General features: G+C 44.6%; 1 protein-coding gene across 1 annotated transcript in view; it reads left to right on the top strand.

Moving 5' to 3' along the window:
• The window catches only part of CDHR1 (cadherin related family member 1), a 366,668-nt gene that overhangs the window by 223,698 nt on the left and 127,716 nt on the right, over positions 1–15,254 (top strand). Inside the window, 1 exon segment of the mRNA XM_075347300.1 lies at positions 8,495–8,562. Coding sequence (XP_075203415.1) covers positions 8,495–8,562 — 68 coding nt within the window.

The raw sequence follows: 15,254 nt of genomic DNA, 5'->3' as shown, positions 1-15,254 counted from the left end.
GTCCCTTTCTATGGCTGGAATTATGTCACAAAATTTGGACTTGTACCGGGGATCTAATAGTGTGGCAAGCCAGTAGTCATCATCACTTCTAATTTTGACAATACGAGGGTCATGTTGGAGGTAGTGCAGCAAAAAGGCGCTCATGTGTCTTGCGCAGCCATGCGGACCAAGTCCACGCTGTGTTTGTGGCATAGAGGTGCTAACCATTCTTTCTTCCTCTGACATCTCCCCCCAACCTCTTTCAACTGAAATTTGACCAAGGTCTCCCTCATCCGCTGAGTCTTCCATGTCCATGGACAGTTCATCCTCCATTACTTGATGTTCTCCTGCACCTTCCTCAACATTTCGCCTGCTACCATGCGCCCTTGTTGATCCCTGTCCCCCATGGTCCCATGCCTGCTGCATTGGTGATGATGAACGTCTGGACTTTGGTGATGTTGTTGTGTCTTGCGCATATGAATCCTCCTGTAGTTCCTCCCCTTCCTGTTGTCCCACCCCCTGACTCCGAATAGTGTTTAGCGTGTGCTCCAGCATGTAAATGACTGGAATTGTCATGCTGAATGCCGAATTGTCGGCGCTAAACATATTCGTCGCCATGTCGAAACTGTGCAGAAGGGTGCATAGGTCCTTGGTCTGAGACCACTCCATCATGGTGATCTTCCCCACCTCTGCATCTCGTTGGCCCAGGCTATACATCATGACGTATTGCACCAGGGCTCGGCGGTGCTGCCACAGTCGCTGTAACATGTGGAGAGTTGAATTCCAGTGTGTCGCCACATCGCATTTCAGGCGATGAACCGGCAGGCCGAAAGACTTCTGGAGCGATGCAAGTTGCTCAGCTGCGGCGGCTGAACGGCGGAAGTGAGCAGAAAGTTTTTGTGCCCTGGTCAGAAGGCCATCTAGGCCGGGATAGTGTGTTAAAAATTGCTGAACTACAAGGTTCAACACGTGAGCCATACAAGGCACGTGTGTCACCTTGCCCAGGCGAAGGGCCGCACCCAGGTTTGCAGCATTGTCGCACACGGCCTTATTAGGCTGCAGGTTGAGTGGAGGCAACCATTTATTAAACTCAGTCTCCAGAGCTGCCCACAACTCAGCCGCTGTGTGACTCCTATTTCCAAGACATGTCAAGTTAAAGACCGCCTGATGCCGTTGCGCTCTGCTGCCAGCATAGTAATGAGGGGTGCGTGATTCCTTCTGCGCAGTGAGAACGCTGGTGGCATGACCAGGCAGGCTTGGGGTGGAGGTGGAGAACCCAGATGAGGTGGAGGAGGCAGAAGCAGTGGCGGAACTTGGACAGACAGAGGATTGACACACAAGTCGTGGGGACGGCAAGACTTGTGCAGCAGACCCTTCACCATCTATCACCATAGTTACCCAGTGCCCAGTCAGCGACATGTAACGTCCCTGTCCATGCTTACTGGTCCAAGTATCGGTGGTGAAATGCACCTGTTCACACACAGAGTTTCTCAAGGAAGCGGTGATGTTGTGTGCGACATGCTGGTGTAGCGCGGGCACCTTTCTTAGAGAAGTAGTGGCGACTGGGCATCTGGTACTGGGGCACAGCGACAGACATAAGGTCTCTAAAATCCTGTGTGTCCACCAGGCGGAAAGGCAGCATTTCGGTAGCCAAGAGCTTACAGAGGGATAAAGTCAACCTCTTAGCTTTGTCATGGGTCGCAGGAAATGGCCTTTTATTTGTCCACATCTGAGGGACAGAGATCTGGCTGCTGTGTGTAGACGGTGTTGAGTAGGGTGTCCCTGGAAAAATGCAGGTTTGTGAGGAAAGTGCAGGCGTAGACATGATGTTGCCTTCATCCAACGTTGGTGCTATCGATGTCTGAGAGAGCTGTACACACGCACTTGTTTCCCCTTCCAAACCAACTGACGACCTACCAAGCACACTGCCTGTTGCGGTTACAGTGGTGGAAGTTGTGCGTGGAAAACCAGGTTTGACAGCTGTCCCCACAGTCCTAGAAGATAAAGAGCGCGCAGATGCACTGGAAGGGGCAGGCGGTGGATGGTTCGCTCCTCTAGGCCGCATTGCAGCACAGTGAGCTTCCCACTGGGACATATGATATTTATTCATGTGACGATTCATGGAAGAAGTTGTCAAACTGCCGAGGTTTTGCCCTCTACTAACAGAATCACGACACATTTTACAGATCACATAATTTGGGCGATCTTTTGCTATGTCAAAAAAGGACCAGGCTAGGCAAGGCTTAGAGGGCATGCGACCTGCTGAGCCCCCCCGACTAGTGCTCAGAGGCAGAGTGGTGGCTGAGATGCAGTTGTAGACGTGCTACCAGTGCTACGACTCTGTCCAGGAAGGAACAAGGTAACTTCGTCGTCGGTTGCATCCTCCTCCACTGCCTCTGTTGACCTCCTCGAGTGCCTGACTGTGGGTTGACAGTAGGTGGGATCTAGAACTTCCTCATCAATTGTTGTGTTTGCACTCCCCTCACCCTCAGACCAAGCCTCTTCTTGTCCTGACCGAATGTTTAAGTTGTCATCCCAATCTGGTATCTGCGTCTCATCGTCATCAGTATGTTCCTCATTGTCTATAACCACAGGTGTTACAGTTTGTGAAAAAGGGTCAACATTATGCTCAGAAACTTGGTCCTCACGGCCTGAATCAGAGTCACAAAGGTTCTGGGCATCACTGCAGACCATTTCCTGGTCTGTACTCACTGTAGCTTGGGAGCAGACTTCTGATTCCCAGGCTATAGTGTGGCTGAACAGCTCTGCAGACTCAGCCATCTCAGTTCCACCATACTGTGAAGGGCGGATGGAGACTTCAGAGCTGGGAGAATGCAAGTGTGATTGGGCTGACAACTCAGAGGACTGGTGTTTTTTGGATGCGATAGTTGAGGTGGCGGAGAGGGCACTTGTTGGACCACTTGAGATCCATTCAAGCATTTTCCTTTTTTGGCCATCATCTACCTTTGTTCCAGTTGTTCTTGTCCGTAAAAAAGGGAGCACATCGGATTGTCCACGGTAAGTAGTAGACATCTTACTTTTGCTGGAAGATGGTCTATCTTCAGCAGATGTTAATGGAGCTTTGCCACCTTCCCCACGGACAAACCCTTTTTTTCCTTTTCCAACATGCCTCTTCCCCTTTCCACCAGCATCTGTCATTTTGCCACTCATTTTGATTGCGACAAGATTGTGCACTTAAAATGTGGTAGTAAAAATTGAGAGGTGGTGTAGATTGCAGCGGTGGTCTATCTTTGTTAACAGCAGAATAAACAACAATAACTATCCCTGACAATGCAACAACGGCCCTTAAACTGGCAACATAGTTTGCTAGTATAATGGCTTTGTAACAATGAGCTTGAGTGTGCAATGCAGAGGTGCTGCAAATAGCTTTGCACCAGTGGGACACTAATGGAAGTCCAACAGCCACTTTTAGGATGCCACTAAGTTTACTCAGTGTTTGCTAGTATAATGGCTTAGTAACAATGAGCTTGAGTGTGCAATGCAGGCAGATGTGCTGCAAATATCTTTGCACTAGTGGGACAATAATGAAGTCCAACAGCCACTTTTAGGATGCCACTAAGTTTCCTCAGTGTTTTCTAGTATAATGGCTTAGTAACAATGAGTTTGAGTGTGCAATGCAGGCAGACGTGCTGCAAATATCTTTGCACTAGTGGGACAATAATGAAGTCCAACAGCCACGTTTAGGATGCCACTAAGTTTCCTCAGTGTTTGCTAGTATAATGGCTTAGTAACAATGAGCTTGAGTGTGCAAAGGGTAGGAGGGTACAGTGGCAGGGTTGTGGGTCTGGGTAGAGGAAAGGAAGCCTCCCTTTCTATCCCTCCTAATGGGGAAATGAAGCGAGGAAATACCTGACCTTAGCTACACAGACGCTGTCATCTTGTGTAGCTGTTAAAATCTGTTTTCACGGACCTGAGTGTCACTTATGGCTCTGACCGGTATTAGCCCTTTCAAGGGCTGAAAGAAACTTCTATCCCTATTCTGTATAGCGCTGTGTATAGAGCGTACACAGCAGTATCGGAGACAGGAGCAACGCCAGCGGTGACTGACACCAAGACGCAGAAGGCAGATAATGGCGTGCTGGAGGAAAATGTCCGTTTTTATAATGCAGGGACATGTGACATGGACATCCTATCACACATGCCGTTGCTTCTCTGGCTAAAAGTCCACGAGGAAAAAAAAAAATGGTGATCGCCATTATCCAAACAGCATTGATCTGAATGCGCTGTTCCCGCACACTATACACTGAAATTTCATAATAGTGTGAGTGTGACTTACACTATTTCAGCGGAAAGCCAGCTAGTAATTAGCTTGTCTTTTTGCTGCTAGAACCGTTCTCGAACGAATCTAGAACTATTGAGCTTTAGCAAAAAGCTCGAGTTCTAGTTTGATCTAGAACAGCCCCCAAAATCACTCGAACCGCGAACTGGAGAACCTCGAACCGCGAACCGCGCTCAACTCTAGTCATTGCCAACAAAGGATATATAACAAAATATTGAGATGAACTTTTGTTATTGACCAAATACATATTTTCCACCATAATTTGCAAATAGAATTTTGTAAAATCAGACAAAGTGATTTTCTGGATTTGTTTTCTCATTTTGTCTCTCATAGTTGTGGTCTACCTATGATGTCAATTACAGGCCTCTCTCATCTTTTTAAATGGGAGTACTTGCATAATTGGTGGCTGACTAAATACTTTTTCCTCACTGTATATTTATTATTCACTAAATGTTTTTAAAAAAGATTACATATGATATATCAATATAAAAAGTAGGAGACTGACCAGATCGTTGGTCTGTGGACTAATAAAGACACTTAAGATGATACTAGAAAACCTCACACATACAGTTGAAACCAGAAGTTTACAACTATCCAAAAACACACATCTGCATGTTTTTCTCACTATCTGACATGAAATCAGAATATACCTTTCCCGTTTTAGGTCAATTAGGAAACAAAATTATTTATATTTGCCAAATGCAAGAATAGTGAAAGAGGGAATGTTCTAAGGCATTTTTATTACTTTCTGCAAAGTCAAAAGTTGCATCAAAGGATAACCCAGACTTGTGCAAGTCCACAATTCTCTTCCTGAGATCGTGGCTGATTTCTTTTGACTTTGCCATGATGTTACCCAAAGAAGCAGTGTGTTTCATGTGTGCATTATAATACATCGAAAGGTGTGTCTCTAATTAACTCAGATGTTGCTAATAAACCTATCAGAAGCTTCTAAAGACATGACATCATCATCATCATATGGGCTATCTCATATTGTTTAAATGCATAGTTGTCTTAATGTATGTAAACTTTTGACTTTGCAGAAAGTAATAAAATGCCTTTAAACATTCAAAGTTCTCATTATCTTGGCATTTGGCAAATATAAATAATTTTGGTTCCTAATTGACCTAAAACAGGAAAGGTTTATTTCTGATTTCATGTCAGATAATGAGAAAAGCCTGCAGGTGTGTCTTTATAGATAGTGTATAGAAACTTCTGGTCCCAGCTGTATATGTGAGCCATATTTCTTTACAATTTCATCATGAAGTATACATATTTACATGAAAAGCATTGCATAATACTAGCAGTGCATAAGCATGATACACATAACAGAATACATTTGTCACAAAATATATTTGCATGAATGCTAATCCCAATTTGTGAGATAAATGGTAAATAGTGTATGGACTGTGTATTGAGAAGTGCTACTATTATTATTTTTTTCTTGTTAGTACTGCATAGAAAGTGATAATATACAGTTAGGTCGTGAAATATTTGGACAGTGACCAAATCTTTGTGATTTCGGCTCTGCACGGCACTATTTTGGATTTAAAATGAAACAACTAAAATGCAATTGAAGTGCAGACATTCAGGTTTAATTAGAGGATTTGAGCAAAAATATCCTGGGAAATGTTTAGGAATTGTAACCATTTTTCTGCAAAGCCTCCTCAGTAATAATGGTTGGACCCGCAGATACCTGGAGTCCATCACCTGTGACAGCAAGTCGCCCGAGTGACTGAACTGAGCTGTGCGATCAGCGGTACCCTCACAGGTGAATTGTGGTCACAGTTGAGTCCTTCACTTGTGACCGCAAATCAGGCCGCGAGATGATAGTGAACAGTGAACTCGGGGAAGCTCTGACGTCACATCTGCGGGCCCCGCACTACTGACTGTGTCACGGCATTGATCTCAGAGGTTCACCCGAGTTCATTCTCATTGCGGGGCTCTGTCTCTATCTGCTGTTTGTGGGTAGTCATGCTATCTACTCTTTCTATTTTTTCTAACTATCACACTATCTATCTATCTATGTATTCTATCAATCCTATGCTATCATATTTTGTTTCTCCTTTAAAAATGCACTGTCCAAAACACAGCACATACGCAGGGAAAATGCAGTGAAAACGCATGCGTTTTACCGCATTTTTTTGACAAACACAGTGTTTACATTTGTCAGTCTGCCAGAGGGTGAATTTTTTTGTCAAATCACGAATGCAGCGTGCGGACATAGCCTTAAACTGTTTGTTTGTACATTATTGTTGTACACCTATGTCAGACTGTTGGCACCTGTAGTAAATGTAGTAAATACTCAGTACAATATATGGTTTTCTGGAATATGTGCTTTTCTGTTACTGCTTTTTTCATATGCAAATACAGATGTACAAATTTGCATTTATGTCTAGAAGCAATGATCATAATGTGATCATTTCATAGCTCAAAAGGGAGTAGGTTCATTAGATGTAATTAAAACACATTCTTTTGCTTCTTATCTGGATAGTCTCCAAATGTTTGCAAAATACAGTAGTAATACTAATCTGTTTTAGATTAAAAGATTGTCTAATTTAGGAAACCAATTTTCATGTACCTTGTTAGGAATTTCTGAATTAATAAAAGGGAATCCCTCTTTCAAAGCATCCAAAAAATCAGCTCATATGCAGTGCCTTGCACATCTGTGGATTACATGGATAGCCCACGGATCTCAAAGGACATCAAGCACTGCAGGGAAATTCTTACAGGCTTCTGTTGATCACTTAGGGCCTCAAGAAGAAGACACTTTGTCATCAGTTTCTTTTAGAGTGTCCATCTAATAAAAATGAAGTTGACTAGCTATTTAAGTTCCATTTATACTACTGAACATTATGTTTAATTTATCTTCATTGCACTTTTAAATAAATTATTCAAGATAAATTGAACTATTTAAATAAAACCAGACTTTGAACTTGAAAATAACTTTTTCCTGCTCTGACAATGACAGCTGGGTATTCAAAGCTGTAGTCACATCATTCTCCTGCATTCATTCTTACCATGAGTAAGTATTGGGCTTTGTGCACACGCTACATTTTCAATACTACAAGGAAAAATGCATCCCGGCAAAGTCTATGAGAATTCTGAAGTGATGTGCCCAAGTTGCAAATTTTTTCCTTGAAGATTTTGATGCAGAATAAAACTGTTCCAAACAATTGACATGTCACTTGTTTCTGAGTTTTTCCCAGCATTTTCCCAATCTCAATGCATAAAAAACAAATAAAAAAAGCATGAAAAACGCATGAAAAAAATGTATGTTTTTCTGCAGCCAAGAGATGCAGTTTTATGTGTAGAAGAAAATATCTGCAACGTGGGAACATACCCTTAAGATGCTTTTTTTTACATCTTTTGATGTGTTTTTTTTTCTTTCAGATTTTAATTAATCTGCAAGGAAAAATGTATCCAACCTAAGGCTATGTGTCCACGCTGCGGAAAATGCGCAGATTTTGCCGCGGATTTCTCGCGGAAAAGCCGCGGATTTCCCGAAAATCTGCAGCAGCGGCACTTCCCAGCCATTTCTATGGCTTTTTGGAAATGCTGTGCCCATGCTGCGGATTTTTCCGCGGCGGATTTGGTGCGGATTTTGATCCGGAAAAATCTGCAACATGTCAATTATTGTTGCGGATTTTGATCCGGATTTTGGCTTCAGAATTGGGAAAAAAAAAAAATCCGCACCAAAATCCGCGGCAATTCCGCGGTACATCCGCGGTAAATCCGCGGCAAATCCGCACCTTTGAAAAGGTGCGGATTTTGCGGAAAAGCCGCAGATTTTCATGCAGAAAAATCCGCAGCAACATTCTACCGTGGACACATAGCCAAAGTCTATGAAAATCCTGAAGTGCTGTGCACACTTTGCAGATTTTGGTACAGATAAAAACTATACCAAACAATTGACATGTCACTTGTTTCTGTGTATTTTCCAACGCTTTCCTATCACAATGCATTAACAAAAACTATCGAAAATGCATAAAAATAGGCAAAACCATGGCAAAAAAAATGGCAAAATCTGCACACAAATCTACAACGTGGGGACATACCGTTAAAAGAAAAAATTCACCCACTATTCGGTCAGAGCAATAAAATAGAGCATGTGAACCAAGTAGTCTAGACCAGAAATGTAATATTTATTAAAAGTTGACATTTTCATGATTAAAATAATATTTTCAATGACTTACAGTTATAATTTGTATGTTATAGGCTACAGACCTGGACTCAGGACTTTGGGGTGAAATCAAGTATTCAATTTATGGTGCCGGATCTGATCCGTAAGTAAAAATCACCTTTAATGCATGTGATTAATGAAATAGTCAAAGGAGTCCTCGAGAAATTTAATTAAATGAATGGAAAAATACATGAGAAATGCATGGGTAAATTAAAACGTTCCTGTAATATTTATATACACTTACTGTATCTTTGTATAAAGGCAATAATTATGGTTTTTAGCAGTGGTGTAACAAGAGTCCAATGGGCCCTAGTGCAAAAATTTGACCTGGGCTCCCCTCCTGCATGTTGGTCAGATGTATGTGTCATTATAGTATTCTAAAACATATAAAGATTTACTTGTTGCCACCATTATGTAGAATGTACCCCATCTTGTACTAGGTAATAGTGTTCCCCTTCCAGGTATATATGTCTCATTCTGGGCCCCTTCCAGGTACATATGTCCGCATCCATCCTTGGCCCATTCCTGGTATATATGTTCATATCCTGGTGCCCTTTCTGATATATATGTTCCAAAGCCCCTCCAGGTCTACACAACGGGTGAAATATGTATTGAACACATTACCAATTTACTAAGTACATACATTTTTGTGCTGTTGACATGAATTTCTCATCAGTTGTTGGTAACAACTTATGCAATCCACATATGCCAAAAAAATTTAAACCATAGATCTCCATTGATGTTATGATGTATAATAATGAGAAATAACACAGGGACAAAGTATTGAACATGCTCACTGAAATTTATTTAATACTTCTTACAAATACCTTTATTGGTGATGACATCTTCTGTAGGGGAAACTAGTTGTATGCCTTCCTCAGGTTTGATTTTGGACTATTCTTCCACACAAACAGTCTTCAAATCCTGAAGGTTCCATGGGCTTCTTCTATGAACTCTGAGCTTTAGTTCCTTCTATAAATTTTCTATTGGCGTTAGGGTGGCGTTACACGGTATGATATATCGTGCAATATGTCGTCGGGGTCACGGAATTCGTGATGCACATCCGGCATCGTTAGAGATGTCGTACCGTGTGACACCTCCGAATGACTGTTAACGAGCAAAAATACTCACTCGTTGCTCGTTGACACGTCGTTCATTTCCATAATGTCGTTCCTCCTTCTGCACGCTAGTTGTTCGTCGTTCCCGTGACAGCACACATCGCTACATGTGACACCCTGGGAATGACGAACAACAACTTACCTGTGTCCCGCCGGCAACAAGGAAGGAAAGAGGTGGGAAGGATGTTATGTCCCGCTTATCTCTGCCCCTCCGCTTCTATTGGGCGGCGGCTGTGTGACGTCGCTGTGACACCGAACGTCCCTCCCCCTTTAGGAAGAGGATGTTTGCCGCCCACAGCGACGTCGTTAGGGAGGTAAGTACGTGTGACGGGGGTTTAACGACTTTGTGCAACACGGGCAATGAATTGCCCGTGACACACAAACGACAGGGGCGGGTACGATCGCACGCTATATCGTCTCATGTAACGCCGCCCTTAGGCCAGTTGATTGGCTTGGCCATTCTAGTAGCTTTATTTTCTTTATATGAAGCTAATTGAGAGATTTCTAGTTTGGAATCATTGTCTTGCTGAAATGACCACCCTCATTTCATTTTTATCATCCTGGTAGATGGCAGCAGATTTAAACAAAAATCTCTCAGTACATTTGTCCATTCATCCTTCCTTCAATTCTATGAAGTTTGCTAATGCCGCATCCTGAAAAACAGCCATGATGTTTCCACCTCCACACTTCACTGTTGGTATATGTCACTGAGTGATTTCTCAGGGACAATCTGTAAGGTGGGGAAGTCAAGGAGTTTGAGAGTATGTGCCGCCCCCGTGTCAGCAGCCAGGCTGCTCGGATCCAAATCCGCGGTGACTCAAGGGGTCTCCGGACCCGGGGGGTCGTGCAGCCACTCAGTAAAAGGGGGATATTTACAGAAGGATTGAAAAGTTTGTGACGCCACCCACGGTGCGCAGTAATGTGAGGGACCACCGCTGCCATTGGGGAGCCCGGTGACGATGGTGTGGTAGCCTGATGTTTAACCCCTCCGTGGGTAGGGAGTTTGTGTCCCGAGGCCCGTCTGATGGTTGGTGATTGGGTGCCATTGGGGTAGGAACAGGGGCTTTCAATGTACTCACTCAGTCCAAGAAAAACAACACCAACAGCTTGTAAACCAGAATTTTGAGCACAACTGCAGTTTGTAGGGAGCACGCTTGGGTCCGTGCCCTTGGTGTTTCTGTTAGCCTGTGGCCCTGTCCTTGGCACCTCTGTCTCTGTTGGACCCGTGGGTATAAAACTCTTCGGGTCCTGCTTTCTCTGGACTGTATTGGGAAAGTCCTATCCCATCGGTGCGCTAGTATCCCGATTTTGGAGCGGGTTGGGGATGACACTTGAAGTCTTCACCCCCGTTGGGTAAATTACCGGAATGCGTGAAGCTACTTTCCGGCCTGCGGTCCACGTACCCCGTCATGCCATGGCCCCTGCCATTGATAGCTCAAGGCCGCCGGCCACCCTCCTCGGTGGTCCGTGCCCCTTGACACTGTCCCCTGCGACCGGGGTTCCAGCTCCTACCAGGCCTAGACCAACGTCTGCCACCTAGTACACAGGAGCTTTGCTCCGTGACGTCTCCTCACGAGGGTCACCACTCCACCTCCTCTCCTTTCCATTGCTCGACTTCTCAAGCTCAACTGTCACGTTCCTCATCTTCCCCTTACCATCCCCCATGTGGGCGGCCCTATTCCCTTCAGGTCCCCCAATGGTGTGTCTGGTAGGTTAAAGTGTGAAGGCTAAGCTGTTAGCAACTCCAAAGGACCAGGACCTGTAACCAAGGAGAGTGGATACTGTGCAGAAGGGCAGATTGCACAATACCCTGTGACGACCTGATAGGCAAGGGCGTCACAAGCACATCAAAGATAAAACAGATTGTCAGAGGTCAAGTCTGAGATTAGGTAACAAAGTTCAGCGTGTACAAGGGTACTTCTCACATAGCGAGATCGCTAGCGAGATCACTGCTGAGTCACAGGTTTTGTGACGTACCAGTGACCTCATCAGCGATCTCGCTGTGTGTGACACTAAGCAGCGACCTGGCCCCTGCTGTGAAATTGCTTATCGTTACACACTGTTATGGTTCATTTTTTGCTCATTGGTCTCCCGCTGTGCAGCACACATTGGCGTGTTTGACGGCGGGAGATCAACGAGCACCGACTGTGTGTAAGCAGCCTACTCTGGTAACCAGGGTAAATATCGGGTAACTAAGCAAAGAGCTTTGCTTAGTTACCCGATATTTACTCTGGTTACCAGTGTACACCGCTTAGAGCTGGCTCCCTGCACACGTAGCCAAGGTAAATATCAGGTTACTAAGCAAAGTGCTTTGTTTAGTAACCCAATGTGTACCCTGGCTATGTGTGCAGGGAACCAGCACTAAGCGGTGTACGCTGGTAACCGGGGTAAATATCGGGTAAACAAGCAAAACTCTTTGCTTAGTTACCCGATATTTAGCCTGGTTACCAAGCGCAGAGTCGCTGGTGGCTGGTGGCTGGTCACTGGTGAGATCTGCCTGATTGAAAGCTCACCAGCGACCATGTAGCAATGCACCAGCGATCCTGACCAGGTGGTATCGTGGTCGGAATCGCTGGTACGTCGTTTAGTGAGACGGTACCCTATAGGCGAAAGAGCAATCCAAACAAGTAGTCAATGGTCAATCCAAGGTCAGGCTACAGGATAAGAATATTAGAATACAGGACTAACATATTACTGACCAAAGCTACAGCTGGCAGTGGTCTGATCCCTGCCAGCAAACTAAATAGCCAGGCAATCACCCTGAACAGGTTACTCCTGGAGGAAACTTTGCATACCTGGGCTGTCAATAATAATACTGACACACTTGGAATGTATTTAACTCAGATTGGACCACTGGGATGTCACTCACCATACAGACAGCCCAGCCTGCAACAGCTCCTATAAGGTGACTGACCTGTCACTCACAATGTCTATAGGACACCATGAGTGATGGGATCGTGACAGTACCTCTGCTTCCAGGGTTGACCACCTATCCTTCAGGATTCCCAGGAAATCTTGAATGGAAGGCTCTGAGCAACTGATTGGCCTTTCTGGATCAGGCTGGGACCCAGGATCGCTCCTCTGACCCTTATCCCTACCAATGGATGAGATATTGGAGGTAATTTTGGGCCCTCCAAGAATCCAAGATTCTCTGTACCTTGTACTGAGTGTCCCCAATATTCTCTTGAACCTTCCTCAAGACATCACCAAGTTTCTGTATAGCAACCTCCACCCCAGGACCTTCAGGAATAATCCTAGAAAGTTCGCCAAAAGGGGATGAAAACAATAATTACAAAAAAAGCGAGATTACAGTGGACTGATTGACCTAACTGTTAAAGATGAACTCAGCAAGAGGTAAAAGTGAAGAGCCGCCCTCCTGCTGAACCACAACCAAATACCTTTGTCTAACAACTGGTTTCAGGGTGAAGGCAGAGGAAAATAACAAGTTAATCCCCAGTTTCTTACAAAAATGTCTCCAAAATTTGTAGATAAATTGAACTCCTCTATACGACATGATATTAGGAGGAAATCCATGCAATCTCATAACGTGACAAATAGACAACCTAGAGAGTGTCGGTGCATTAGCTAACCCTGATAAAGGAATAAAATGAGCCTGTTTACAGAATCAGTCAACTACCACCCAAATTACATATTTCCTACCATACAGAAGGTAATCTGTTGTTATGACTGAATCATAACATTCTCACTGGGATGGACAAATCAAGGGAGATGTAAAAACAGCAATCCACAAACATGAAGTGTGTGTAGCCACAAATGGAGTACTATATTCATAATTAATTTAAAATAAGTATTTTAGTATTTTTATTAGTACAAACAATGCAAATAAAAAAAAAAAATAATATATATATATATATATATATATATATATATATACATACGGTATATATATATATACTGTGATAACACGCTCCGGGATCGCCTTTGCTGGATTCAAAGGGCACGTATTCACCTCAGGCAGACAGCCGAATTCAAGGTGTAACTGACGCTTGGTCAGGTTTATTGCAGTGAAGCATAACCAAAAGAAAAAAAACACCAACAAAATAAATCCTTTCCTGTCCGGCGCCAACTATACAGGATGATATCCTAACTACCAACTGGAGGGCTTCTCCCTTCCAGCTAAACCATACAGACATCAAGCATTGCTCCAACTTACGAGTGTCTCCTACACACACAGGCTTACTGTGTTGCCCAGATGGAGACCCTCCCCCAACTTCCCAGATTCCTTTTACCTCCGTCCTTCACATCCCATTAATCCATTAGTAGCCAGGTGATCCTGACCAGGCTAAGTCACATAGGACCGATACCGGGGTGAGATATACCTGCCCTCATCCACTAATCCCACATGAGTCTCACATATCCCCCCCCTCTGCTCAGACCACTGCAGCTGAGCAACGGCACCCACAAAACAGTGCACACGAGACAGGGCGTCAGCATTCCCCATCCGCACCCCCGGGCGGTGCTCCACTGTAAAACGGTAGGCCTGAAGTGCAAGGAACCACCGGGTCACTCGGCCATTCCGTTCCCTATTCAAGTGCATCCACTTGAGAGGGGCATGGTCAGTGATCAGCCAGAACTTCCTTCCAATCAAGTAATAGTTAAGGGACTCTAGAGCCCACTTAATGGCTAAGCATTCTTTTTCCACTATGGCATAGTTGCGTTCATGCTTATTAAGTTTCCGACTAAGATAAAGGACCGGATGTTCCTCTCCATCCTTCAGTTGTGACAATACAGCCCCTATACCGGCATCAGAAGCGTCCGTTTGGACCACAAACTCGCTGCGGAAATCAGGAGTCATTAGCACAGGTTGAGAGCAAAGAGCTAGTTTTAAGTTATGGAAGGCTTCTTCGGCTGACGAGGTCCATTTGATCATGACAGAGTCTTTCCCTTTGGTAAGATCCGTCAGGGGAACAGCGGTAGCCGCAAAATTGGGAATGAACCGTCGGTAGTAGCCGGCTATTCCCAAAAAAGCTCTCACCTGCTTCTTGTTGACTGGTTGCGGCCAGTTCTGAATGGCCTGTATCTTGTCAATCTGGGGTTTAACAATTCCCCTCCCAATTACGTATCCCAAATACCGGGCTTCTTCCAGCCCGATATGACATTTCTTGGGGTTTGCTGTTAGACCCGCCTCCCGCAGGTCCTCAATCACGGCCTGTAGTTTCTGGAGGTGCGTCTCCCAGTCCAGGCTGTATATGACTATGTCATCCAAATACGCAGAAGCATAGTGCCTATGGGGCCTCAGGACTCGGTCCATCCACCTTTGAAAGGTTGCCGGTGCCCCGTGTAGTCCAAACGGCATATACACATACTGGTATAAACCTTCCGGTGTAGAAAACGCAGTTTTCTCTTTAGCGGCCTCTGTTAGCGGGATCTGCCAATAGCCCTTCGTTAAGTCTACGGTCGTGATATACCGGGCTTTTCCAAGCCGATCTATTAATTCATTGACCCGTGGCATAGGGTATGCATCAAATTTGGAGACCGCATTTAATCTCCTGAAGTCATTGCAGAATCGAATGGAGCCGTCTGGTTTCGGTATTAACACAATCGGACTCGACCAGGCACTATGCGATTCCTCGATTACACCTAACTCTAACATGGTCTTCACTTCTCGGGAGACAGCTTGCCGCCGAGCCTCCGGTATTCGGTAGGGCTTTACCTG

Source organism: Anomaloglossus baeobatrachus, chromosome 5 (assembly GCF_048569485.1).
Source record: "Anomaloglossus baeobatrachus isolate aAnoBae1 chromosome 5, aAnoBae1.hap1, whole genome shotgun sequence".
NCBI classification, from domain to species: domain Eukaryota; kingdom Metazoa; phylum Chordata; class Amphibia; order Anura; family Aromobatidae; genus Anomaloglossus; species Anomaloglossus baeobatrachus.
Note: the sequence above shows the minus strand (reverse complement) of the source record. Positions and strands in the feature narration are given on the sequence as shown.